The sequence below is a fragment of the Microcebus murinus genome, chromosome 6 (genome assembly GCF_040939455.1).
Source record: "Microcebus murinus isolate Inina chromosome 6, M.murinus_Inina_mat1.0, whole genome shotgun sequence".
Taxonomy (NCBI): Eukaryota; Metazoa; Chordata; class Mammalia; order Primates; family Cheirogaleidae; genus Microcebus; species Microcebus murinus.
The window spans coordinates 37,962,041-37,987,538 of record NC_134109.1 but is presented as its reverse complement, the minus strand read 5'-3'; the positions used below and the strand labels follow the sequence as shown (position 1 = coordinate 37,987,538).

At 38.9% G+C, this 25,498-nt stretch overlaps 1 protein-coding gene across 2 annotated transcripts in view; it reads left to right on the top strand.

Annotated features, from left to right (window-relative positions):
- SYT16 (synaptotagmin 16) overlaps positions 1–25,498 on the top strand; it is a 240,179-nt gene that overhangs the window by 95,091 nt on the left and 119,590 nt on the right. Inside the window, exon 2 of one of the 2 annotated variants that reach the window (XM_012777655.3) lies at positions 24,101–24,280. In XM_012777655.3, coding sequence (XP_012633109.1) covers positions 24,101–24,280 — 180 coding nt within the window. Of the gene's footprint in view, positions 1–24,100; positions 24,281–25,498 lie in introns of those variants that run through there. The other variant, XM_012777654.2, reaches the window with a different exon arrangement.

The following is a 25,498-nucleotide window of genomic DNA, read 5'->3' as shown; positions in this document are numbered from 1 at the left end:
TGCCCTCATTCTAGCCCTTTTTGTATCTTATTTATTTCCTTTTCTTTCTCACTGATGGGCTTTGCCTATCTTTTCATCCTATTCTGATTTCGTCTTTTAGCCAGGGTCAGACTCTGCTAAGCCAGGGCTAAGCCTGTGTCCTGATCTCTACCAGTGAGGGTAATAAAAGCCATCTTGTAAGGTTGTAAAGTGACCAAGCACAAAGCTGGCACATGGTGGTTCCCCTTCACCCTCCAGTTTCATTGGGAAAGTGTTTGGCCTATGAATTTAGGACCTTCATCTGCACGTGTCATATGTGGGCTCTAAGTCAACAGACTTAGAAGGATGTTTCTGATAATCATTGTGGTTAGTTCTTGATCTTGCTTTGTACTGTGGTAAGTGCATGTGCTTCCTAAATATAAGTTCTTTTGGCTGATTTTTTAGAACCACTAAACAAGGACATAGGAATAATTTTTGTCATATGGGTTTTAGTAGAACCTTTTTCATATTTAATACATTGAGCAAAAGGTACAAATATTCTGGCCTTTTGGCCATGGCTTGTAAATATTTTAGCTGAGAGAACCTTTTATCTAACTATATTGCTTTAGTGGAATTTGACTTGTATAGGAATGCTTTAATTATTGGAATCTTCTTTAGAAAAAGCCTCTGAGATTTGAGATAAGTTTACATATTATTATATGAATCATAATTTGCTTTAAGAGCTTATCTAAATCCCATCTGTTTGATTGGAAAAAGGAACTCGGAATGAATCCATCTGATTTTCAGTTTTCTTCCTTAGAGAGAATCATGATTGAAAGTCAGAGTGGGGTTATGTGCTGCCTTTTTTTTTTTTTTTTTCCTGATGGTCTCTAGAGGAAGTTTTAGGGTTTCCATAGCAATGCCTGAGGAGTTGTCATTTTCTGCCACGAATTCCCAGCGAAGAAAAGAGGATTGGTAACTGTGGTTTAATAGAAATGAAAAAGTTGATGCTAGATCATTCTAAATCTGTTCTGGTTATTGGGGGATGGGTGAGGCTGAGCATCCTTCTATCATCTGAAGGTGCCCGACTCCCAGTGCCACAAGGCGGGTAGTGAGTGGTAATGTCTGAGAAATATACACCTTAAGATTCACTAGAGAGTTTGCATAGAACCTAATGAACTTGCTGCATCTCCTCCATCACTTTCTGTTTTCTTTTTCCACATTCTGCTGGCTTTCCTCTCTGCTCCTGGCCCATCTCTCCTTTCCTCTCCTCTTCCTATATCTGCTCTTACATTTGTGTTCCTTTGCATGTTTGTCTCAGTTGTCAGAGGGTCACACACCCAGGTACCGGCCTTGACATCTTTTCATCACCCCCAGGCTGCTGAGCCTGGCATCTTCCTTTGCTTGTAACAATTCAGTCTGTTTTCAGGTTTTCTAAAAATAGCAGCATTGATACCTCATGTCACAAGGTGTACCCGTGCATCCTTGTTTTGTGAAATCTGAACAAATTGTTCTCATTGGTGAATTTAGAAGGACTAAAAAACTTCCTCATCAGCTGTCCAGTATAAGCATGGACTGGCCTTACAGATGACAAAGCCAACAAGAAAGCTGTGTGTCAGGGACACTTGCTATAACCCATCTCACTAGATGCTGGGCTGGACCGGGATTTCCCAGTGAGTGGTGATGTCTCTGCAATTCAGTTTGCAAGAGCTTCAGGGTTTACATTTGCCTTAAAGTGATTTTGATTTGAAGCAGTAATCCATCATGATTTTGAAAGTTGGATAACATAAGTGCTGGAGCAAGCCCAGTGTTAATGACAACTGTGCCTAGAATTTTTTTTTTCTTATTTAACAAAGAGTTGAGTGATTTAGTAAGTTCTAGAAAAGCCAAGGTGATCCTTTGCCTTAGGAGAAGACAAATTTCCTTACCCTGCCAGTTATGAAGGGAAGTCTCTTGAAAGTAAGGTACAGAAGAGCTGTAAGATGTACTTAGCTTTTAGATTTTATTTATCAGTTGCCAACTTCCTCTGCTCTTTTGGTTAAAACACTGAAGCGTTTGCCGACAAAGCCTTTGACGACCTCAGGACCAGTCAGGGTAATTGTCTTGACACACAGCTACTTTAGGTGAGCAGGAAGCTCCCTTTCCTTTCCACGGAGTATCGGGGCAGCTTCCAATGAAAGCAGATCGTTGTTCCAGTGGCAGAAATGGAAGTCCGTGTGAGGTACCAGACTGCCCAGTGATGTGGCTTTTGGGTTTGTTGGGTCAAAGAACTGGAGGAAAAGAGGAAGAATGGGAACTTCTCCCTGCTGTGGCAGTGGGAAACCCTGGAGAGTCACATGTTCATGGCCAGGCTTAGAATCCATCCATTCGCCTATGCATCCATCCAGCAGATATTGACGGAACACCCTCTCACACAGGTAGTAGTGGGTAAGCATGGCACGAGTGTCCTGCCTTCAAGGAGCTTACAATCCAGTGAGGAGTATCCATTTTAACTTTTATCTGATACCTCTACCATTACCTCTCTCCCCTCTTCCAACACACACACACACACACACACACACACACACACACACACGCATGCATGTGTACACACAGTGTGTCAGACAGGAAACTTGGAGGGAAGGGACCAAACATCTAGACTATACATTTAATTTAATTTCTCAGTTAATTAAAGATAAAGAAATTTTTAAGAAATGAGATGCTCAAACAGGCAGGGGTTGCTACAGGATTCTTCTCACACTTTGTCCTCCTTATCTGCCCCCTGGTGCCTGTTGAATGGTGCTATACCCAGAACACAATGCTAGGTACTGTATGAGGTGGACGGTGGGGCAGGGTGCGAGGGATATTAGACAGTGGCCTTCAGGGTCTTCACAAAGTAGAAAACCTTTAGCTATAAAACAGCTGCCCGCCCGCCAAGTATTAAACGTGAGCCGGGTAAGTGGTGTGGAAATAATGTATACGTGGTTGGGAAGGAGTCACATATTCGACTGGAAAGGCTTTTTTGGGAAGGGGTTGGGTTCCAGGCCCAGAGGCCTGGGACTGGGTGAGCACCACTCTGTCCAGGGCCAGGAGTTGAGGATGCTGACTCTGTGGGACTAGAAGGTTTCTCATGGGGGCACAGTGGGATAAGTCTGGTGAGATTGCTTGGTGTTGGACCCCACATAGCCTTAAAAGACAAACACAGATATTTGGGCTTTCTCTTGTAGCTAATGTGGAGCCATTAACACCAGTTAATGAGGAGTGATGTGGTAAAAACCGTTTGTAGTGAAGATGAATTTTGTGTGGTGCTAGGGAGGATGAATTTAGGGGCAGAGGGAGTATGGAAACAGAGAACCTATTAATAAAAGGATTTTGTGGTAATTTTTAAGGGATATAAAAATGACATGAACTGAGGGGTCATTGTGCTTAGCAGCATTGCCACAGAGGTCTGGAGGGCCCTTAATCATTTTCTCCTCCCATCCCCGCTAGATGCATAATCCCCTCTAAGCACTAACTAGCAGTCTGTGTTAGCGCCGGGAACACGTGTTTATTTAGCGAGCCAGCTAACGATCCTGTGATGTACACCTGTAGTGCAGAGAAGGCACCTCTATCAGTCTGGCAGTACCTTAACACATACCAGACTGCGTTACTTAAACAACAGAAATGTATTTTCTCAGGGTTCTGGTGGGTAGAAGTGTGAGATCAAAGTGTTTAGTAGGTTGGTTTCATTCTCTTCTTGGGTTCTAGATGGTCATTTCCCTCAATCTTCACATGGTCTTTCCTCTGGGTGTGTACATGCCTGTGACCAAATTTCTTCTTGTCGTGAGGATGCCAGTCACGTTGGATTTGGGGCCATTCTAAAGCTCTCATTCTAATGCCTCCTTACAGAGCTTATCTCCAAATATGGTGACATTCTGAGGGTACTGGGGGTTCGGACTTCAACATCTGAATATTAGTGGTGACACAGTTCAGCCCATAGCAGCATCTAAGGAGGGACAGAGGCCCAGCCCCTCCCCTGACCCCTCCTCCTAGGCCCTCACTGTCCACACCTCAGTCCTGTCCCTGTGAGAAGATGGGTCACCTCCACAGAGAAAGTTCCCTGAGCCAGCTTCCTGTCATTCTTTTCTAGGAGAATTTAGGCTGATGTCATCTGGGGGCTTTTCAACTCCCAATCTTAGAATTAGCAGCCTTTCTCCTTTTTTAAAAAAAACTTCTCTGGCAATGCTAGTTTCTTACCATATTTATTGCAGTCATCTGTTTATGTGCATGATAATTTTTATAATGATGGGAGGAAATCTCTGAAGAGGAACAGAATATACAGGATACACAGATGCATTGAGTTGCAACGACATAGTTTTCATTATTGTCCTCTTTACAGGCTTAGCACATATTTTTGAATTCTTTAACCTCGACTTTTGAGGTGACATTTCCTTTATTTCTAGATTTTTCTATTTCTAGCTACTGGCTCAGGCTGATGCTCGAGGTTGTCACATCTAAATTCTTGTTCCACTCTCTAGACTTGAGGCTAAACTGCTCTCTTCACAGTCGCCAAACCCCTACTGACAGTTTCTCTTGCATGCTAGACTCATAAAAACCCATGACAAGGCAGGGGAGCAGAATGGTTAAAACTGAGGACTTTAGCCAGACTGCCAGGGTCAAATCCTGGCTCTGACACTTACAACTCTGCAATGTTGAAGGAATGACTCATTCTCTAAACCTTAGTGTTTTCTCACCTTTTAAGTGATGATAATAATAATTCTGACTTCATAAGGACCATTGTCAGATTCAAATGAGCATACAGTGCCTGGCACATAGTAAATGGCACGTAAGTGTAAAATATAATAATTATTATCCTGCCTGGCTTTGTTCTGAGTAGCTTCACTGGAGATTCAGGTCTTGCTTGGCTCCTTCTCTATTTCCCTCCCATCAGGTTTTCCTTTTGTAACCCGCATAGAGGGTGGGCAGGCTTCCCTGGAATGCCCCCCAGACCAGCCGTCTCTAGATCAGATGAGAACCAGAATGGCTGACAAGGTCTGTAAGCTTTGCTTGCCTTGAGGGCAGATCTGCTTGGACAGTCACAGACAGGCTTCCTTGTCCTCTCCCAGACTCCACTGAAATATGAAGGGCTTCCTGGGCCTCAGAGGACACCATGACATTTGTCCTTGCCCCCTGTAGAAAGATCACCTTTTTGGAGCCACAAGTTACGATCCAAGGGAAAGTTTGGACCGGTCTGTCATAATAGGGAGGGGTAACACTTCCTTTTGTTATCTTAGTTGGGATTACAGACGAGCACATGCCTATCTGTGTTGAAGGTGAGGTCCTCTGCCTCTCTTCGGTTAAACAGGCCTCTGCAGATCACAGTCATCTTGTGCAAACACCAGCCTCCTTCCCTAAGCCTGTGGCCTACCTTGGGCTGGCCATTGCTGGGGACCTTACCAGTCACAAACTGTCCCCTGGTGGTGCCTAGTGAGATACTTAATCATCAAAGGACCTCCAAGGGCTCCCAGATTCCCAGCTCTACATCAAGGCACCAACTCATATATAAATCAGTAGTAATTCAGGTCTATACTAGTGTCCTCACTCTTCAAGCTGTTTTTAGCCTTGGGTGGGGGGGAGAATGACAGTTTTTGTTTTCTTTTTTCTAAATCTTCATTCTTAATCCTCTTATTGTCCTGTGCAGTCTGGAGCTTTTCTTGCAATCCATTTTGTGAGATGCTCTTGATACTTCTCCCTTTTCCCAACATGATCCTGGCCTCCATGAGATAAAACTTCCTGCTCAACAATGCTCATCATATCTCCCTTTGCCCCAGCCTGCAGCTTCAAAATCCACTCATTTTTCCCCTTATCTAATCAGAGAGAATCTCTCTTTTTTCTTCTTAGCTCTGTGTCTCACTTTAGGGCCCCCTCCCAAGGCCCCATCCCTCCCCCAGATGGAGGAACCCCATTGTTATTACCCCACTGCTGCAAATGTGCCCCTTTGCCCACATTGAGGCAGCCCTCATGCTGCTGCTTCAATGAAGTTGGGGGTAGGACCTTGTTTTCCAGTTTATGGACAATTGACATGATTTATCTTAAAGATGGTTTCTCAAGACAAGTCCACAAGCATTTTGGAAAATATCTGGAGCCAGATGAAATTCATCCAAGGGCAGAAGAGTTTTTTTTTGCCTTTGTGTCAGGCAAGTCTTTTTTGGCTATATATATATATATATATATATATATATATATATATATATATTCAATCAAACTAATTTATTTACTAATATTAAAGATGTTAAAAATTGGCAGAATATACTGTCTTCCTGCAATTTGACAGTGTTTATTATAGAAATTACAAGTTTCAGAGATTGGTCTTCTTTTTATTTAGAACCATTAATAAGAAAAGGCATTGCTTGCAGATGTAGAATAATGGGATGTTTTTAAATCAAGTTGTTGGAGTGGTTCTTGCAGAGCTACTTGGTCTCCTTTAAAAACATTTCTTGTTTTATAACTATTGATCCTTACGGTCCCTTCTTCCAGTCTTGTTTGGTGTGGCAATAAATTGCCCATGTACAGAGCCTTCCTTTAAAATCTCTATTAAACTTCTTGAAATTAGAAATCAAGTTCCAATCATGAGTAGGCACTCAGTAAACAGTTAAATTATTGAAGAAGTAGTCTCAGGTTAGTTTTCCATGTTGGGAAAACAAGCTATATGCAATCTTTACTCATTTCAGTGGAAATATCAGTGGTATTATCAAAATGGGACTCCACTAGGTTTAAATAATGAAAATTTAGTGGGAGAGATGTTAAATAAGCTGAGAAATATATTTCTTCTGTTTTTCTACTCACAGTGGGATTTTGAAACAGAATCGGCAGGAGCTTAGATGGCTATTATCCTATCAATGATGTGTACTGAATATTTTTGGTTTTGAATTGATATTTTAGTGAATGCTTTCCTAGACTAAAAATGGGGGTTGAAAGGAGAAAAATAGGAGGAGAGAATGTCTTAAAATGTTTTAATTCATTCTAAAAGGGCTTGGTTTGATTTTATTGGGTTCTAGGGTATTCTGGCCCTAAATTGTTTTTCCTTAGATATTTGCATCTGATAGCTTTTCCTTCTTAGATTTCAAGCAAATATAAATGGGTTCAAAAACAGAACATTCTCAGGTAATGTTTTCTGTTGATGAGTCCTGCATATTACTTTTCAGACATCCTACAGAGCTGATACAAATGGCAATTTTGCATTGAAAAGTTAGAGAAATAGGTACTAAAGGACATTCTTTTAAATGCTTTATTTCTGTTCTCAAAGCTAAAAGCTGTTTAGGCCTCTGTCCTATTCTGTGGGACAGAGGAGGGCAACCATTAAAATCAGGGAGTCACAGCCATATGTTTCGAGGATTGGTTGAAGAAATTACAGTTGTTTAGGTTAGAGAAAAAGTTTGGGAGGCATAGAGCTATTTGCAGGGTTGATACTGGCTTGCTTTGTGAGGAAGAATGTCTAACTAGAAGGTGTGGACAAAGAATGGATGGGTTGCTTGGCAGAGTACTGAGCTTCCCAGCATCTGAAGTATTTTGCTAATGGTTGTCAATCAGGGTGGTGTACACTGAGCTCTTTCATTTGGTGAGGTGTTGGAATTCTTGGTGGTGAGGATGGCACTATTGCAAAGATTGTGTGATTCTATGGAAGAGCATTTTAGGCAGAAGCAGCAGAGTATGGTAAAATCCATGCTATACTGTCAGAATGAGTGGCAGAATCCTGGGCTCTGGTCTCAGTTCTGTCACCATATTGCTAGGTGTTTGGGCTGATCTGTTGGCCTCTTTGACTTTAGTCTGTGTGTGTGTGTGTGTGTGTGTGTGTGTGTGCAAATGAAGGATTGAGTCAAGGTCCTCCATCGTCCCTTCTAAATTAACTGTTTTAAGATGATATTTTCTTAGCCTGCATATTTGATAGTTGGCAGCAGGCCCAGAACCACTGATGCACCTATACCATAGGGTGAGAGCAGCAGAGTCATGTGCTTGGTAGAGCCACCAAAAAGGACACACCATGGGATTCATTTTCTTGAGTAATCTTCCAGAGATTTATCTCCTTCTGTACTCTAATTCATTGAGATTTTACTGATGGGGTTATTGCATATAAAATAATTTAAAACAAAATATTGGCCAGGCGCTGTGGCTCACGCCTGTAATCCTAGCTCTTGGGAGGCCGAGGCGGGCGGATTGCTCAAGGTCAGGAGTTCAAAACCAGCCTGAGCAAGAGCGAGACCCCGTCTCTACTATAAATAGAAAGAAATTAATTGGCCAACTGATATATATATAAAAAATTAGCCGGGCATAGTGGCGCATGCCTGTAGTCCCAGCTACTCGGGAGGCTGAGGCAGAAGGATCACTGGAGCCCAGGAGTTTGAGGTTGCTGTGAGCTAGGCTGACGCCACGGCACTCACTCTAGCCCGGACAACAAAGCGAGACTCTGTCTCAAAAAAAAAAAAAAAAAAAAAAAAAAAAAAAAAACAAAATATAACCTTAGAGGTTATTATTTTTAATTCAGTTAAACTAACATACGAATCTCTTATAAGCAAGGCATCAGGAATATGACAATGAATATGAAGAAACCATCTCTTCCTTCAGTAAACCATGGCATAGTGGGGATCTAGCTGGATTGAACTAACAATGATGCAGTATACTGAGCTCAGGGTGAAGGTTTAAGTATGGGTACAAAGGGCATAGTCATTAATTTTGCCTGGTGATACTGGGGTAGGCTTTGCAGAGGAGTTGGCTTTCCAGAGAGTTCTTACAAGGTGAGTAGGACGTTGCCTGTTGGGAAAGTTCATTCCAGAGACAGGGATTACTAGGAAGAAATGCACAGAGGTTTGGAAGTACTTGGTGTATTTAGAACACTAGAACAATTTGTTTATCCATTTTGTAATCTGGTGAGGCTAAGCATAGAGCTGTGCTTGGTAATCAGACTGGAAAAGTGGTTTGGGGCTGGTCTGGTCACACCCCCAAAGGGTCATGAGTGTTGCAGTATTTTGAGCTTTAATCTTAGTGGAGAGCCCTACAAGCTTTTATGCATGATCATACCTGCATACCTGTGGCTTATATAGTGAATTATGCTTGGGGTTAGTAGGATGTATTGGAACTGTGAGGGAACTGGCAGTATCCTGCATAAGTGTGTCTGGATGAAATAATCAACATTCAGCCATGTCCATGAAATCATCTCTCTGAACCTCACTCTCCATAACTTAGAAGGTTGTGAAAGTAGTGTAGCCCAGTTAAGTCCTCTCTATCAGAGACCAAAATTATATTTTTAAGAAATTAAGGAGCTGAAAACTTGGAATAGGCTTTTAAAAAAACTAAAAATAAATAATTAAGTAAAAGGGGAAGAAGATCAAAGACAGCCTCAGTTTGGAGGCTTTTGCAACAGTCCAGCCTCAGACTGGTAAGGGTCTGACTAAAGCACTGCAGTCAGAATGAAATGGTGAATATTTGGGAGGTTTCAGAAGACTTGTTTTTTGATTTCAGAATATTATGGGGGTACAAACGTTTTGGTTACATGAATTGCTTTTGCATAATTTGAGTCAAAGTTATAAGTGCATCTATCACCCAGATAGTGTGCATTGTACCCATCAGTTGTAAATTTACCCATCCCCTTCTCCCCCTGCCCATCTGCTTGATTTCCATTGAATTTTACTACCATGCACATGAGTGTTGATCAATTAGTTCCAATGTAGTAGTGTGTACATGTGGTGTTTGTTTATTCATTCTTGCAATGGCTTTATATCTGGGCTCTCTGTTCTGATCCATTGGTCTATGCCTCTGTTCTTGTGCAAGTACTATGCTGTTTTGGTCACTATAACCTTGTAGTATAGCTTGAAGTCTGGTAAAGTGATGCCTCCCAATTTGTTCTTTTTGCTTAAGGTTACTTTGGTTATTTGGGATCTTTTCTGGTTCCATATGAAGTGTAGAATTATTTTTTCTAGATCTGCAAAAAATGACTTTGGTATTTTAATGGGGATACCATTGAATCTGTAAATCACTTTGGATAGTATAGACATTTTAACAATATTGATAGATGCAGAAAAATTATTTGATAAAATTCAGCACCTTTTGTGATAAGAACTCTTAACAAAATAGGCATAGATAGGACATACCTCAATTTATAAAAGCCATATATGACAAATCCACAGCCAACATCATACTGAATGGGGAAAAATTGAAAGCATTCCTGCTTAGAACTGGAACCAGACAAGGTTGCCCACTGTCATCACTTCTGTTCAACATAGTGCTGGAAATCCAAGCCAGAGCAATCAGGCAGGAGAGGAAATCAAGAGTATCCAAATGGGGGAAGAGGAGATCAAACTATCACTCTTTGCTGATGCTATGATCTTTGTTTTTTGAGACAGAGTCTCACTTTGTTGCCCATAATAGGGTGGGTGCCATGTCATCAGGCTAGCTCACAGCAACCTCAATCCCCTAGGCTCAAGTGATCCTCCTGCCTCAGCCTACCGAGTAGCTGGGACTATAGTCATGTGCCACCGTGCCCTGCTAATTTTTTGTATATATATTTTTAATTGGTCAGTTAGTTTCTTTCGATTTTTCTAGTAGAGACGGGGTCTTGCTGAGGCTGGTTTTGAACTCCTGACCTCGAGCAATCCACCCGCCTTGGCCTCCCAGAGTGCTAGGATTACAGGCATGAGCCACCACGCCCGGCCATATGATCTTATATCTAGAAAATTCCAAGAATTCTGCCAAGAGGCTCCTGGAATTCATAAATAAATTCAGCTAAGTATCAGGTTACAAAATCAGTGTATGCAAATCAGCAGCATTCCTATACACCAACAACAGTCAAGCTGAGAATCAAATCTAAGACTCAATACATTTCACAATAGCAGCAAAGAAAATAAACTACCTAGGAATATATTTAACCAAGGATGTGAAAGACTTCTACCAGGAGAACTAGGAAACATTGAGGAAGGAGATCATAGAGGATGTAAACAAATGGAAAAACATGTGATTCTCTGAATACTTTTGAAGAGGATAATGAGTTAAGTTCTGGGCTTGATAATGTTGGTAATGCCTGCAGGACATCCTTGTGTATGTCATATATATATATATATATATATATATATATATATATATATATATATATATATATATATGTCTGATTAGAGTTTTGGCTTGTAGACACATACTTGAGAGCCCTCAATGGAAGCTGAAGCCATGAGAATACATAAAATATGTGAAGGAATACTTGTTAAGGTGGGAACAGTACCAAACACAGAATCTTGAAGAACATCATAACTCTGAGAGGTGAGCAGAGAAGTGGAGCTTTGAGAGAGTGGGTGAAGTGATAGGAAGAGAACCTGAAACCAGAAGATTTTGATGATTTATGCACATAGAAAGTAAAGTTGAAGAATGATGATTTGTGATGTGGAGCTTAACTCTGTCCAGAAGTTTGGCTGTTCTGATTTTAAAAGGCCATTCTGGGATTTGAGTGAGAGAGAGTCCTTGGGAGGAGATAGCTGAGTCATCTACCTCATAGATGGGTGGAAATAGGCCTTGAGAAGACCCAACTTTTCTCGCTCTTATTCATTGCTTACTAGGCAACCTTTTGATCTGTAATTTCATTTTGAGTGGATCCAACCCCAGATACAAGGTTGCTTCTAGTTTCTTGGCCAGGAATAACCATTATAGCATAAAAGTTGATGTTCGGATTTGTCACATATATTATTGGTGGAAAAGCACATAGGATGTCATCCAGTCAAGAGTAACCCTGCCTTCAGGATCTCACATCACCCTGATTATAGAGGTGGGTGCTATAGTACTGAACCAGAACTTCCCAACTCAGGGCCAAGTGCTCTTTTCATATCTACTTTGCTTCTGTCCTTTCAGCCTCTGGCTAGTTTAATTACAGTGAACCAATTCACAAGAGACTGAACATCTCTGGGTGAACTTTGAATTTCATATTCTTTTTCTTTTCTTTTCTTTTTTCTTTTCTTTTCTTTTCTTTTCTTTTCTTTTCTTTTCTTTTCTTTTCTTTTCTTTTCTTTTCTTTTCTTTTCTTTTCTTTTCTTTTCTTTTCTTTTCTTTTCTTTTCTTTTCTTTTCTTTTCTTTTCTTTTCTTTTCTTTTCCCCTCCCTTCCTTCCTTCCTTCCTTCCTTCCTTCCTTCCTTCCTTCCTTCCTTCCTTCCTTCCTTCCTTTCCTTCCTTTCCTTCCTTTCCTTCCTTTCCTTCCTTTCCTTCCTTTCCTTCCTTTCCTTCCTTTCCTTTCTTTCCTTTCTTTCCTTTCTTTCCTTTCTTTTTTTTTTTTGACAGGGTCTCACTATGTTGCCCAGGCTGGAGTGCAGTGGCTGTTCACAGGTGTGATCATAGAGCACTGCATCCTTAAACTCCTGGGCTCAAGTGATCCTTCTGCTTCCTGAGTAGCTGGGATTACAGGTGCATGCCACCACGCCCAGTTGAATTTAAAAGCAACAAAGCCCTAGAATAGACTTTGGACTGTAGTGATCCTATAGGATGAAGCAATAAGTGAGACTCAGCTTAAAGTCATCCTATGTCTTTCATGTTTTATAGCATTAGAATGATCTTGGTCAATCCATGAAAGAAATTTAGTTCTTTGTGATTCTGATCTGGTGAGGGTAGCTCTGTACCCTTAGAGGCTGTGCCCTGAGGCATAGTTCTGTGGTAAAAGTTATCAGCCCATAATGTGCTATGAAATCAGAGCTTTGTTTCACAAAGCTTTGCAATATGGTGCCTGCAAAGCACATGCACAAAAGCACCATCTTCTGTGCTTCAGAGTCCCACTTTCATAGTCCTTGTTTGCTTTGCGAATTAAGAGGTTTTCACAGCTCCCTGTTGACCTAAATGTGTAAAATGTTGTATGTTGTTCGGACTGTTCTAATAGCTTTTGTTTGGCCCTTTCTGAATTCATAAGGCCAAATGTAATTAGCCCCAGACATCCAAATCCCCACTGGGAATAATTTCAGGGAGCAATACATCTTAAAATCTTTTAAAAAGTCTCCAACCTCTTTACATCTTTCAAAAATTGTTTAAATCTCTAAATCGGCCTTGATTCTGGAAAGGTAAATGGGGGAAGTTTGAGGAAATAATTGGGCTGAGTCAGGTACTTGCGCTCAAGGTTGGAAATAAAGGAACCCTTTCAGATGGACCTGTCATAGTTATGTTTTAAGTTCAACACTCAAGCCTGCCATGTGGAGCCAGACCTCTGGCTTTCACAGCTGCAACGGTTTGGCCCCATGCAATCTTCCCTTGATGTGTGATGATAATCACCAAGTGGAATGCCTGGTGCAGATGGCCTCCCATGCTTCAGTGCACAGCCCCTCTGGGTACAGATGATGTGCAGCACAGTGATGTAGGCACGTAAGTGGGTGGAAATTTTCTAATGTGTCACAATAATAACAATGCAGAATCCTATTGCTGCTCAGCTTCCCCTAGAACTTCAGCCCACGCAGCAGCCTACTTGGTTCACAGTCCTATGTGAATGCTAGACAATTAGCAGCTGATAATGAAAAATGCCATGGGAACCAGTGGGAAAATAATAGCTTACTCCAAGGATATAATGAAATGAAATTAGCACAGACAGTAAAACAGACAATTTATGGTGTCCTTTTTTTTTTTTTTTTGTAATTAAAAAGAACCAGTAAATACTTCTAATAGAGAAATCTGAGAATCGATTAGAATCCCATCTGTTTTGGAAGAGGGTTTTATTTAGACATTAACTCTAGAGAAGCTTCCTCTTAGGAAGAAGCGTCTATTGAGGACCTAGGATGGGTAAAAGGTGCCCCTTTTATTTGAAAGCTACGATAATTTTGCCCTGATGTTGTTCCCTACATGGTTGTCATGTGGTCTGAGCTTTAGAAAGGGACACTAACACTGGAAAATTGATTTTACTGTTATGCTACACATTTTTGCTCTTTGCTGAAATGTCAGTGGATTTTGAATGTTCCTAACAGATTCTTAGTAACAGGGTGAACATGTTCCTCTGTGGACAGTAACTTTCTGAATACAAGAAAATGTGTTGTCTGTGAAAACTTGGGATTTAAGGGAAGGGTCTTTAAATATTTTTCCTATTTCTAGATGTTCCATATGCTGCTTAGAAAAGTGCTTGAGCACAAAGCTCTACATATTCCTTTTTGAGGTTAAAAGTTAAAATGTGAAGAATCTTACAGTCATCTTTTAAAAAACATTTAATTGTTTTAGGCTACAAGAGAATGGTTTGTTTTTTTAAGGGTATTGGATTAGTGAAAAACAATTCTGTTAAAGTTTCAGTCTCACTGTGGGGGCAGTCTTCTGTGAGTTGAAATATAAAGTTATAAACAAATCAAAATTATGTTTCACTCCAAATGTTTTCCAAATGCATTTGTTTTGGAGAATTGAAGAAAGTTGGATATCTTTCTTGTAAGATATTTTTATCTGTCTGAAGTAGACTTATCTCTCAATCTTGCTCATTTATGAAAATATTCTCTTTTGTACTTGAAAGTTAAATTGCCCCATTGATTCAACAACATTTCCCCCAAATCATATGAATGGATATTCTCTGATGTATCAACATGACATGCTTTTATTGGGCATGTGCTCCTAATTTTTTCAAATAATTATATTAAGTTCAGTAATATTGAAATGTTACAGTGATATCCTTGCTGATTACTTTTCTTTGGCAAATGACATACATTGTACAAGGGTCATATATTTCTCAATTAAATTCAGCAATATAAGCATGCTACTGAGAATCCAACCATCTAGAAATGTTCATTGTAGCCTTATGAACCAACAAGTCACCTTTTGCTTCTTTTATATCTTGTTCTCCATCTGGGAAGATGTAGGAAAATGGAGAGGTCTGGGGAGAGTGGAGAATAGCTGAAGTATGCATGGAAACTCAGACAAGTGGGAAAAGCCTCAAAGATTCCCTCTGTGGACCTATTGGTGCATTTCAACCATTTTCATCCTTAAATGCTGCTACTTAGCCCACATCTGAGTATTAAGGGAAAGGAGAGCAAGATTGCTGGTAATGCTTGGCTTCTAGAAGTGTGCATGTGTGTGTGTTAATGTTAAGTGAGAATTTACATTTTAAAAACATAAAGCAGATAGGTTACTTAATTCTAGAAGAAGATGGACACATTTCAACACACATATATTATCATATTAAAGATAGCACCCCTTGTACACCCCCCACATGTTGTGTTCTCAAGTGTTTTGAGAAATGATTGGTTGCTAGTGACTCCATATGTTGCTATGTTTTATTTTGGAACATGTTAAAATCTCACTTAGGTTTCATTAAGCCACTTTTTTTCCTATTTTTTGAAAGGTCTATTTTTTCCTTGCAAAGAATTTGTTTTAACATGTAGTTCATATATCTTTGTTAGCTATTACTAAGAAGAAAATTTTAAGTGGAACTACTCATCTTCCTTACTTTAAATATACATTTTTTATACTTCACAGTTCCAGACATTTTTAGACAAATGATTGAATATCTATGAAGGTTATTGAATTTATAATGCCTCACTAGCCATAAATCTAGGACATTGGCAAAATAATTTGCTGTGAAGTATCAAAGATTTTGTTCTTTCCCTTTTTTAGTTCTATAGGAAAAAAGAAAAATTAAAGCTCTCAGTAGCTGTTCTCTATTAATTTTTAAGTGGATTATTTAATTTTGTAGTTTGTTGTATAAATAATATATAAATGATTCTTCTTTGTACAGATATTTTGAATTAGTGTACTAAAGTAGCTATATAGGGAGATAGGCACATTGGTGTTCAGCTCTTAAAAGTTTCTCATTTCTTAGCTTCTTTTTGATGATGGGAAAGAAAGCTTGAACATTAACTATATTTTCTATGATCATGCTAGTCTAACGGTAGAGAAATGGTCCAAAAATTCTTTTTCATCTGCTCCATGAAAACGTCAACTCTCATATAATGCCTGCCAAGCAGTTCTGGGGGTCTCCAGGGTGTGTCTCTGTAGACCAAACCTTTGGTTCATAACATTCTCTCTCTCCTCTCTCTCCTCTCTCGCTTTCCATGGTAACCTCCTAAAATGTTGAAGACAGTCAGTCAGTCACCAACACTGATGCTAGAGCCAACTGCTATCTCTATTGTCCTGCTGACTTCCGAGGTCTAGGGCTTTAACTCTTACTGTGCTGAGACAGCCTTTGAAAACCTCTTGTGTTATATAAAAGTTGCTGATACCTAATGCTACAGTTTTTTTTTTCTTTATTTTTTTATTTTTTTATTTTGGCATATTATGGGGGTACAGATTTTAAGGTTTCAATAAATGCCCATTTCCCCCCCTCCCCCCAAAAGTCTGAGTCTCCATCATGACCATCCCCCAGATGGTGCACATCTCACTCATTATGTATGTATATACCTACCCCCCTCCCCCCTCCCCCCTCCCACCTGCCCAATACCCTATTACTGTAGTACCTATGTGTCCACTTAGGTGCTACTCAGTTAATACCAGTTTGCTGGAGAATATATCTGGTGCTTGTTTTTCCATTCTTGGGATACTTCACTTAGTAGTATGGGTTCCAGCTCTAACCAGGAAAATATAAGATGTGCTATATCACCATTGTTTCTTAGAGCTGAATAGTACTCCATGGTATACATATACCACATTTTATTAATCCATTCTTGGATTGATGGGCACTTGGGCTGTTTCCACAGCCTTGCAATTATGAATTGTGCTGCTATAAACATTCGAGTGCAGGTGTCTTTTTTGTAGAGTGTCACTGGATCATTTGGGTAGATGCCCAGCAATGGGATTGCTGGATCAAATGGTAGATTCAGTTGTATCGCTTTAAGGTATCTCCATATTGCTTTCCACAGAGGTTGAACTAGTTTGCAGTCCCACCAGCAGTGTAGGAGTGTTCCTCTCTCTCCGCTAATGCTACAGTTTTAATTGTCACTTTCTTGTCCTAGGACCAAAGGAGTCCAGGCTTGGGTCAACCTGAGTGATAGAAATTTGTGCTTTACCCAGGTCACCTCTACTCTGACCTTGTTGACTGTCTTTTGACTGTCTTTTGTCTTGTTGACTATCTGGGTGCGTAGATAGATGGGTCCCTGGAGAAGGGTGTAGGTATGCCCAGGCCACGTAGGAATCCTAAAGTGGGCAAGGCTTCAGTTCGAGTCAGGATCTTCTACTGCAGGACCATGCTTGAAAAGATCCTAAAAGGTTTCAAAGTTATGCCATTTTTTAAAAGGGATGAGTGAGATTGAGGTTATATCACTGAAAAGAGGGCTTTCAGGTTAATGGGTACTCAGAGATGGGAGGGGTATATAAGTGAGTAGAGTTTTAGATTTACCTCAGGCTTTCTTCATGTTTTTAATGTAATTCCTCACACACCTCAGACTGATGGCAGGAAAGTTTACACCTAAAAAATTGTAACTTTACTTTTTAATTATTTGTTTTGTCATTGCTCAGTTATCTGGTTCCCTTCTTACTATTTTGTTAAATTTTCAGCTTCCGCTCATCTTATTATTAATTCTTGCGGTGAGTCAGATGGCTGCAATTGGTTAGCCTTTCTTCTTCTTCTTTTTCTTTTTTACCCTTGAAAACCATGCAATTAACTTTACAAACATCTAGTGACTGTGTGGCATGCAGAGGCTTCTCTGTTTGCATCATTGTATGCTCTGCTTTCTCCTTGAGCCATTGCTTGACTATCAACAGATGAGACTATCCAGTGGCACACCAGAGATAGTTAACTTTGAGAAAGTTTTCAACGTGAACTGTGTGACCAAACTTCACAGCCATCTGATTTCCAATTTGGTAATTACTGGGATAATTAGATGAGTTACTCTGCAGATGGCACTTAAGTTTCTTGACATATGTGCCCTTGTCATCTATAGCAGATGATGTATGTAATACTTGCTCTTCACTATAGCATTTGTATATATGGATGCATCATGCCTTTAAATCTGCCTTGTCAAAGTCTCTAATTTTGTTTGGACTTGAACGCAACGTCAAACTCACTTTGGCTTATACTGATAGAGCTGTTGGCTTGCTGTGTTCATGTTATACATTAATTATAGCATGATGCTGACTACAGTGCTCCTGATCTACAATATTTAAACTTTGTTTTTAATACTAAATGTCGAACAATAAAATTACAGAATATTCAATGAATGAAATCACTTTCAAACTAAATGTAAGAAAATCATTATGATTTTATTTGCATATTTCCTTCCAGTCTTTATTAAAATGAAATATTTAGAATTTAAAACTTTTTTGAGATACAATGCATATGTCATAAAATTCATACCCTTTTAATGTTTTCAAACATTAAACATTAAACATCCATGTTGTAGTGTATATCAGTATTTAATTTTTTTCAATGACAGAATTTCAATAACATACCTGACAAAAACTGTAGGCATTTAGTGTAAATAACTTGGTGGTTTTGGAGTAAGTATATACCTGTGAAACAACCAAGCCATCATCACTCTCAGTGCCATACACACTTACTCGTCACTTCCAAGAATTTGATCTTGTCCCCTTTGAGTTTTTTTGTGTGTGTGGTAAAGAGCACTTAATATAAGATCTACCCTCTTAGCAAATTTTTATGTATACAGTACATTTTTGTCAATCACAGGCCCTGTATTGTATATTAGATCTTATTTATTTTGAATAACTCAAACTTCATATTTGTTGAGCAGCAGCTTCCCATCTTCTCCTCCAGCCCCTGGCCACCACTGTTCTCTCTGCTTCTATGTATTTGACTATTATTAATGTGTCATATATGTATGATATTATACAGTACTGCTTTTATATTTCTGAGTCTGCCTCATTTCACTTAGCATAATGTCTTCAAGGTCCATCCATGATCTCACAAATGGCAGGATTTTCTTCTTTTTTTTAAGGCTGAATAATATTTTAATGTATAGATATACCACATTTTCCTTATCCATTCATCCATTGATGGACACAGGTTGATTTCATATCTTGACTATTGTGAATCATGCTGTAATGAACATGAAAGCGCAGTTATCTCGAGATCCAGATTTCAGTTTTTTTGGGTATATGTCTACAAGTGGGGTTGCTGGATCAAATGGTAATTCTACTTTTAATTTTTTGAGGGATCTCCATATTGGTTTTCACAATGGCTGGACAGGTTTATATTCCCACCAACAGTGTAATAGGGTTCCTTTTTCTCCATATTCCCCAGACAAGTGTTCTTATTTATTTATTTGATAATAACTATCCTAACAGGTGTGAGTTGATATCTCATTGCAGTTTTGATTTGCATTTCCCTAATGATTAGTGATGTTGAGTACCTTTTCGTATACGTGTTGGCCATTTGTATGTCATCTTTGGAGAAATGCCTATTTAGGTTCTTTGCCCATTTTTAAATTGGGTTATGTGTTTTTGCTATTGAGTTGTAGGAGTTCCTTATATATTTTGAATATTAACCCATTATCAGATATGGTCTGTAGATATTTTCTCCTATCCCATAGGTTACTTCTTCATTTTGTTAATTGTATCTTGTATTGTGTGGGAGCTTTTTAGTTTTATGTACTCCTATTTGTTTACTTTTGCTTTTGTTGCTTGTGCTTTTGATGTCATATCCAAAAATTCATTTGCCTAGTCGAATGTCTATAAAGTCTTTTACTATGTTTTCCCCTAAAAGTTTTATTGTTTCAATTTCGTGTTTAAGTTGTTAATTAATTGAGTTGATTTTTGTATATAGTGTGAGATAAGGGTCTAATTTCATTCTTTTGCATGTGGATATCCAGTTTTCCTAGCACCATTTGTGGAAGAGACTATCTTTTCCCCATTATATATTCTTGGCACCATATCAAAGATCAGTTGACTGTATTTGTACCTGTTTATTTCTGGGCCCTCTATTCTGTTGCATTGGCCTATATGTCTGTTTTTATGCAGTACCATACTGTTTTGATTACAGCAGTTTTGTAACTGTTTTGATACCAAGGAGTGGCTATCTCTAGCTTTGTCTTACTTAAAATTGCTTTGGTTATTGAGAGTCTTTTGTGGTTTCAATGAGTTTCAGCATTTTTTTCCCTATTTCTATAAAATATGCCATAGAGATTTTAAAATATTAATTACTACAATCTATGATAATGGAATGTCTTTCCATTTGTATCTTTTAAAATTTCTTTCACAAATGTTTTGTAGTTTTCAGTGTGTGTCTTTCACCTCCTTGAATAATTTTATTCCTAAGTATTTTATCTTTTTTAATGCTATCATAAATGGAATTGTTTTTTAATTATCCTTTTAAGTAGGTCGTTGTTAATGTACAAAACCACAATTCATTTCTATATGTTGATTTTACATCTTGTAGCTTTATGAATTAGCCAAGTTATGAATGCAAAGGAAAAGTTCTTGAAAGAAAATAGAAGTACTGCTTTGGTAAACACACAAATGATAAGAAAACAAAACAACCTTATGCTGATATGGAGAAAATGAGTGGTCTGGATAGAAGATCACACCAGCCATAACAATTAAGCCAAAGCCAAATCTAGAGCAGGGTCCTAACTCTCTTCAATTCTATGAAGGCTGAGAAGGATCAGAAAGCTCCAGAAGAAAAGCTTGAGATAGATGTTGTTTCCTGGGGCTTAAGGAAAGAAACCATCTCCATGACATGGCAAGGTGAAACAGCAAGTGTTCATGGAGAAGCTGCAGCAAGTTCTACAGATGATCTAAGATAACTGATGAAGGTGACTACACTAAACAACACGTTTTCAGTGTAGACAAACAGCCTTCTGTTGGAAGATGATGCCAACTAAGACTTTCATAGCTAAAGAGGAGAAGTCAGTGTTTGACTTCAAAGCTTCAAAAAGTAGGCTGATTCTCTTATTAGGGGATAATGCAGCTGGTGACTTGAAGTTGAAGCCAGTGCTCATTTACCATTCTGAAAATCCTAGGACCTTTAAGAATTATGCAAGTCTACTCTGTGTGCTCTATAAATGGAATAACAAAGCCTGGATGACAGCACATCTGTTCACAGCATGGTTTACTGAATATTTTAAGCCCACTGTTGAGACCTACTGCTCAGAAAAAAAGATTCCTTTTGAAATATTACTGCTTATTGACAATGTACCTGGTCACCCAATAATTCTGATGGAAATACACAAGCAGATGAATGTTGTTTTCATGCCTGCTAACATAACATCCATGATATAGCCCATAGATCAAGGAGTAATTTCAATTTTCAAGTCTTATTATTTAAGAACTATATTTGTAAGGCTACTGTTGCCAGAGGCAGTGATTCCACTGACAGATCTGGGCAAAGCAAATAAAAAACCTCTGGAAAGGGTTCAGCTTTCTAGATGCCATTCAGAATGCCCATGATTCGCGGGAAGGGTCAAAATAATAACATTAACAGGAGTTTGGAAGAAGTTGATTCCAACTGTCGTGGATGACTTTGAGGGGTCAGGACTTCAGTGGACAAAGTAACTGCAAAAGTGGTGGAAATAGCAACAGGACTAGAATTAGAAGTGGAGTCTGAAGATGTGACTGAATTGCAGCAATCTGATTGATAAAACTTGAACAGATGAGGGGTTGCTTCTTATGGATGAGCAAAGAAAGTAGTTTCTTGAGTTGGAATCTACTCCTGGTGAAGATGCTATCATTACTGTTGAAATGACAACTAAGGATTTAGCATATTACATAAACTTAGTTCATAATGCAGTGGCAGGGTTGAGAGGACCAACTGCAATTTTGTGGGTTAAATGCTTTCAAAACAGTGTCATGTGCTACAGAGAAAAATCTTCTGTGAAAGGAAGAGGTGATCAATGCAGAACACTTCATTGTTGTCTCATTTTAAGAAATTGCCAGAGTCACCTCAACTTGCAGCAACCACCACCCTAATCATTCAATAGCCATCCACATCTAGGCAGACCCTCCACCAGCAAAGAGTATGACTTGGTGGAGGCTCAACTGATTATTAGCACTTTTTAGCAATAAACTATTTTTAGTCAAGTTACATACTTTTAAAAGACATAATGCTATTGTACACTTAATAGACTATAATATAACTCTTATATGCACTGGGAAGCCAAATAATTTGTGTAACTCACTTTATTGCAATGTATTCTTTATTAGTCTGGAACTGAACCGACAGTATCTCTGAGATGGATCTGTATTTTCAAGTCTCTTGGATACATCCTTAGGAGTGGAATTTATGAGTTTTATTTGGAATTTTAAACACTTATAAACAGGTTAGTTAGTGTGCAAAACCCTTGTGAGGCAATTCTTTTTTAAAATTTTTTATTATTATAGGAACATAATAGTTCTGTATGTATATTTAAGGGCTGAGGGACAGGAAGGTCAGTGGGAATCTGGGTGAAAGGATACCACTGGCTTCGGAGGGAGGTAAGAAAGTGAATATGAGTATAGGAGATACTTTGCAGGTGGTTGGTTGTGAAGGGAAGAAGACAGAGGGATGTGATTGAGAAGCGTGGTGCTGAGGAGGGGATTTTAAAGGGTAAGAGACATGGATGCATTTTTAACACAGGTGAGAAAGACACTGTATCTACTGAGGGAAGTAGTTGAAAATACAAGAGTGAAGGGTCAAAAGCTAGAAAGGGGAGAGGGATGGACTCCAGAGCACAGGCGAGTACAAAGCAGCATTTTCATCCCACATTTGACTGCTTCTGGATATTTTAATAGCTCTGTAGTGATGGTGATGCTGAGAAAAATGGTTACTCCTGTTTAAGGACTCTCTGTGTGCCAAGTGCTACATAGATTACTTTCTATATATTACCTTGTTTAATCTTGGATGTAGCTGTATTTATTTTCACCTTTTATAGTTTAGGAAGCTGAAGCACAGAGAGGTTAAATAATTTGCCGAGGGCCACATAGTAAGTAGAAAAGTGTGATTTCAACCCAAGCAATATGACTGCTGAACCCGTGCCTCAAACTACTACTACTGCCTACTACATCTGAGGGGAGAGGGCGTAATTAATGTGTGCGTACTTCATTTGTCATGGTAGGCTTTTGCTTTGATAGCAAGCACTGTTATCATTTTGCAGACTCTGAAACTATTATCTTGCCTGTTATTTTTTTGTTTTGTTTTGTTTGTACTTACACCGGCTTACCACTAGGTTGATTAAGTGAGGCAGTATCATTTATTTCTTTGTCTTTTCACAGGGGTGGGATTGGTTCAATTTATCCTTTCTCTATTTGGCTGGATAGTAGAGGGAGGTGAATATTATCCCTTAATATTATTAAGCCTTTGCATTATTAAATCATATATTAAACCTGCTCAAGGATTAAATCTGCTTTTAGAAGATTCATTTTCATAAGCTTTCACATATATCCAACTCCATTGAATCATTTTTATTGACACTTGCTCTGTAATTGGCCCTTTTGTACAAATTAATTTCTGGGTTTCTTTACTGAATGTTATCTTGGCTCAAATGTCATTTCCTTAGAGGAGTCTTCCCTGGACCCTCCAATAGCTCTGGTCTTCCTGTTATATGTGCTCATAGCTGAACTCAGTGGCAGAGACTCCTCAAGGTATATTGAGTAGTACTTAGCCAGGGTCACTTAAAGCTCAGGGTTTTATGATGGTGATGATGATATGATGATGAGAAGAAGGAACTGGAATTTAATTTTCTAAAATTCTAAAATATTAGTAGTCAAAAACTATAATTTCTTGTATGTATGACATGGATTAGTAATTTTCTTATTGCCATTGACAGCCATCAACATATTACATAGTTGGATTTGTAAAAATGTATCTAAGAAATGACTTTTTTCTAATTGCAAATATTGATAGAAGTATCCATCTGGAAGTTTGTCCCAAGTGATTATTTTGTAAGCTTTAGGCAGCTGTGTTTTTAAGAGACTTGCTTTTATAATGCTGGTCAACCATTTCCAGCTCAACCCATTTGATGAATCTCTCTCTTATAGTTTGTGTGTTTGAAGTTGAATACTAAGCTGAGGATAAGAGCAAAGTAAATTGTACTCTAGGTAGAAGAAACTATACATGCAAAGATCTGTCATCTAAAGAATCAGCCTGGTAGGATGTACTTGGCAACAGCCGTTTTCCTTTTCCCTCTACATTGTTTTGGGGATGTCAGCCAGAGTCAGGAGTTACAGATTTATCATTTCTAATTAATAAAAGTAAGGATTCTGAATAGCCTTGATAATTTGTTAGAAGCAAAACTTGGATAACCGTAATAGTGATGTTATCTTTTCTTTTGTGTCTTCTTGCCAGTCACTCCTGAAGCCATTGGCTTCTTGTCTGCTGTTGGGGTCTTCATTGTTCTTCTGGCTGTCCTCTTCCTCTTCATCAACAAGAAGCTGTGTTTTGAAACATTAGGAGGCCTTCCATTCCTGGAGCAACGAGGGAAAAGAAAGCACTCTAAAGACAAGACTGGGGTCTGCAAAGGGCTGGGTAAGCATTACGCTTTGAATTCTCCAGAGCTTGACAACTGGCTGTGGTTTGGGTCAGGGAAGGAGACACTGTTTCCAGGATGGGCCCCATTAAGAAATCACAAATGAGCTGTTTTGCAGCCTCTGTGGTGGACGTGATGAATGGACATTACTATAGAATGCATTATCTTTATGAAAGGAATGCTCTCCTTAGTGTCTGAGGAGCAATGGGAAGAAGCTGATCACCACTTCCCGTCTTCTTAGTTCTTTAGAAGTCTATGTTGAATATCCCTGTGACTAATGCTTGAAAGAAGAAAAAGTGTTTTTGATTGATAAGAGCCTTGATGCATTTAGGGTCATGATGTCAGAAGTGTGTTGACATTTTGCTTGTCAACAGTGAGACCCTGTTGCTACAAAAAAATAAAAAAATAGTTGGGTGCTATAGCGTGTACCTGTAGCCCCAGCTACTTGGGAGGCTGAGACAGGGGTTCTAGGCTGCAGTGAGCTATGATGATGCCACTGTACTCCAGCCTGGGTGACAGAGCGAGAGCCTGTCTAAAAAAATAGAGACAGTACTCTGGTCTTACAGGTAACAACTTTGCTCTGATTGTCACCCTTCTCTCGCATACCCCACATAGTATGAGGCATTATATGGCTGATCAAAGAATAACCTTACATTTTTTTTTAGCAGGGGTAAGGTCTTCAAGAGAGCATCTTTTAGGCATCCTGGATTCTGGGTATTTACTAAGTACACCTATACCAAGGAGAATATTTGACTTATTGATATGGCAGCCATGGATAGTGCAGCCATGGATAGTGCAGCTTTTTTGTTTTATTATAAGAAAGGGCATAATTTAGGAATAAAGATGTATTAATTATCTATTGCTTCATATAAAATTATCCCAAAACTTCATAGCTTAAAACAGCAAATATTTATTATCTTAAATATCTTTAATAAATACTTATTTATCTTAAAATATCTTAAATATTTTAAATAAATATGTGTTATCATAAATATTTTTAATATTTATTATCTGAAATATTTTTGAAGTTCAGAAATTTAGGAGTAGCTTAGTAGGGTGGTTCTAGATTAGGGACTTTCATGAGGCTGCAGTTAAGAATGTCAGTGGGGGCTACAGTCATCTGAAGGCTGACTGTGGCTGATGGAATCTCTTCCAGGATGGCAAAAGGCCTCAGTTCCAGTTGCTCAGTTCCTCAGCTACTCAAATTCTTTCCAATA